Below are 1,750 nucleotides of genomic sequence, written 5' to 3' on the forward strand. Positions count from 1 at the left end.
GGGAGAGACAGAGCGAGAGAGAGAGAGAGAGAGAGAGACCGAGAGGAAGAGAGGGAGGGAGAGAGAGAGCGAGAGAGAGAGAATGAGAGAGGGGGGAGAACTTTAGCCCCAAACCTAGCGTTAAACCAAACCGCAATTTTCACCCCACACACGATTGACACACACACACACACACACATGACCCTGATGCACCAGTATTAAAACAGTATTAAAAGGTAACTTAACCGGTATTAAAGTATTAAAACAGTATTTATGAAATAGTTCACGCGTCGACCAAATACCTGACTGTCCACACCGAGCAGCAGGATCATGATGAAGAAGAGAACTGCCCAGACAGGAGCGGCAGGCATCAGGCTGACGGCTTTCGGGTAAGCTATAAACGCTAGACCAGGTCCTGTAGAAGAGACACTTGTGAGACATCACACGCGCGAAATTACGCGTGATTTACATATTGCCGTTGAAGAGTTCTGCGCGGATTTTGGCTGTTCATACTCGGAAAGGAAATGATCAGTCATATGTTACTTTAAGTTTCCAAGTTCTCATTTAACATTATTAATTATCATTGCTCCATTATGACAGAAATGCTCCAATGAACTTATATGATATCGATAGATTGGTGGGAAATCGTGTGTTTAATATGGTAGAACGTTGGGACATATCAGTAGTTTTATAATGCTTACTTTCTTGTCGGAGGACGCAACTGAGAGACCAAACGCGGCTCGTGCAATATATATATGAAGGTTTGATGTCTGTGCTTACCAGCGGCAGCGACGTCCTTGACTTCGACTCCCAGCACATTCGCCATGTATCCGAGCACAGAGAAGATGACAAAGCCAGCGTAGAGACTAGTGAAGCTGTTGACGACGCAGATGATGAGCGAATCTCTGCAAATCAAATCGAAAAATATCCGCATTACATCTCTCTCTCTCTCTCTCTCTCTTCTCGATCAGTCGTCATCTCTCTCGTCATCTCGCTCGTCGGCTCTCTCTCTCTCTCGTCTCTTCATTCTTTCCCGTCCTCGCTCCTGCTCTCCGATCTCATCCTCTGCTCTTTCTTCTTCGTCGCTCGTTCGTCTCCGTCTCAACTTCTACTGCTTATCTCTCCCTNGTCTATCTTTCTCTCTCTCCCTCTCCCTCTCTCCCTTTCTCTCTCTCTCTCTCTCTCTCTCTCTCTCTCTCTCTCTCTCTCTTTCTCCGTCTCTACCTATCGCCTCTCGTTCGGTGTAAGCTGTTTCCCTCGTCAGTATTGATCACTCTTCCCTTTCTTGCCTCGTTCTCTCTCTGTCTCTCTCCCGCTCTATCTTCCCCTTCTCTCGCTCTCTGTATCTCGGTCTCTCTCTCTCCCGCTCGCTCTCGGACGCACGCCGCGACGCTATGCCACCACTCTGTCGGTGACAGCCGGCTTTTAACTGGCAGCTCGTCTTACGCAAGTCTCGTGGCGCGTGGCGTCCGATGCTGGGCCATCCTACTATGAGCGGATCAGCTTTCACGGGCGACGGAAGCCACCGTGTGGCACTCCGCTGACGTGGAGTTGGTGGTGGAGGGGGAGGGGGCGGGGTTGACCCCCGACGCGTGGCAGACGCGGGTGCCCCGGCTATGGCTCGCTCTCGCACGATCTGGTTTTCTCTCTCTTGCGCGCTCTGTCTGTGGGGTTCTCTCTCTCTCTCTCTCTCTCTCTCGCTCTCTCTCTCTCTCTCGCTCTCTCTCTCTCTTGCTCTCTCTCTCTCTCTCTCTCTCTCTCTCTCTCTCTC

General features: G+C 50.5%; 1 protein-coding gene across 1 annotated transcript in view; it reads right to left on the reverse strand.

Moving 5' to 3' along the window:
- The window catches only part of LOC106816557 (sodium- and chloride-dependent taurine transporter-like), a gene marked incomplete at its 5' end in the record, with an annotated part of 10,491 nt that overhangs the window by 4,380 nt on the left and 4,361 nt on the right, over nt 1-1,750 (reverse strand). The window contains 2 exon segments of the mRNA XM_014821184.1: nt 282-394; nt 760-884. Of these exon segments, the coding sequence (XP_014676670.1) occupies nt 282-394; nt 760-884 (238 nt within the window).

The sequence above is a fragment of the Priapulus caudatus genome, unplaced genomic scaffold (genome assembly GCF_000485595.1).
Source record: "Priapulus caudatus unplaced genomic scaffold, Priapulus_caudatus-5.0.1 Scaffold32, whole genome shotgun sequence".
Lineage (NCBI taxonomy): Eukaryota > Metazoa > Priapulida > Priapulimorpha > Priapulimorphida > Priapulidae > Priapulus > Priapulus caudatus.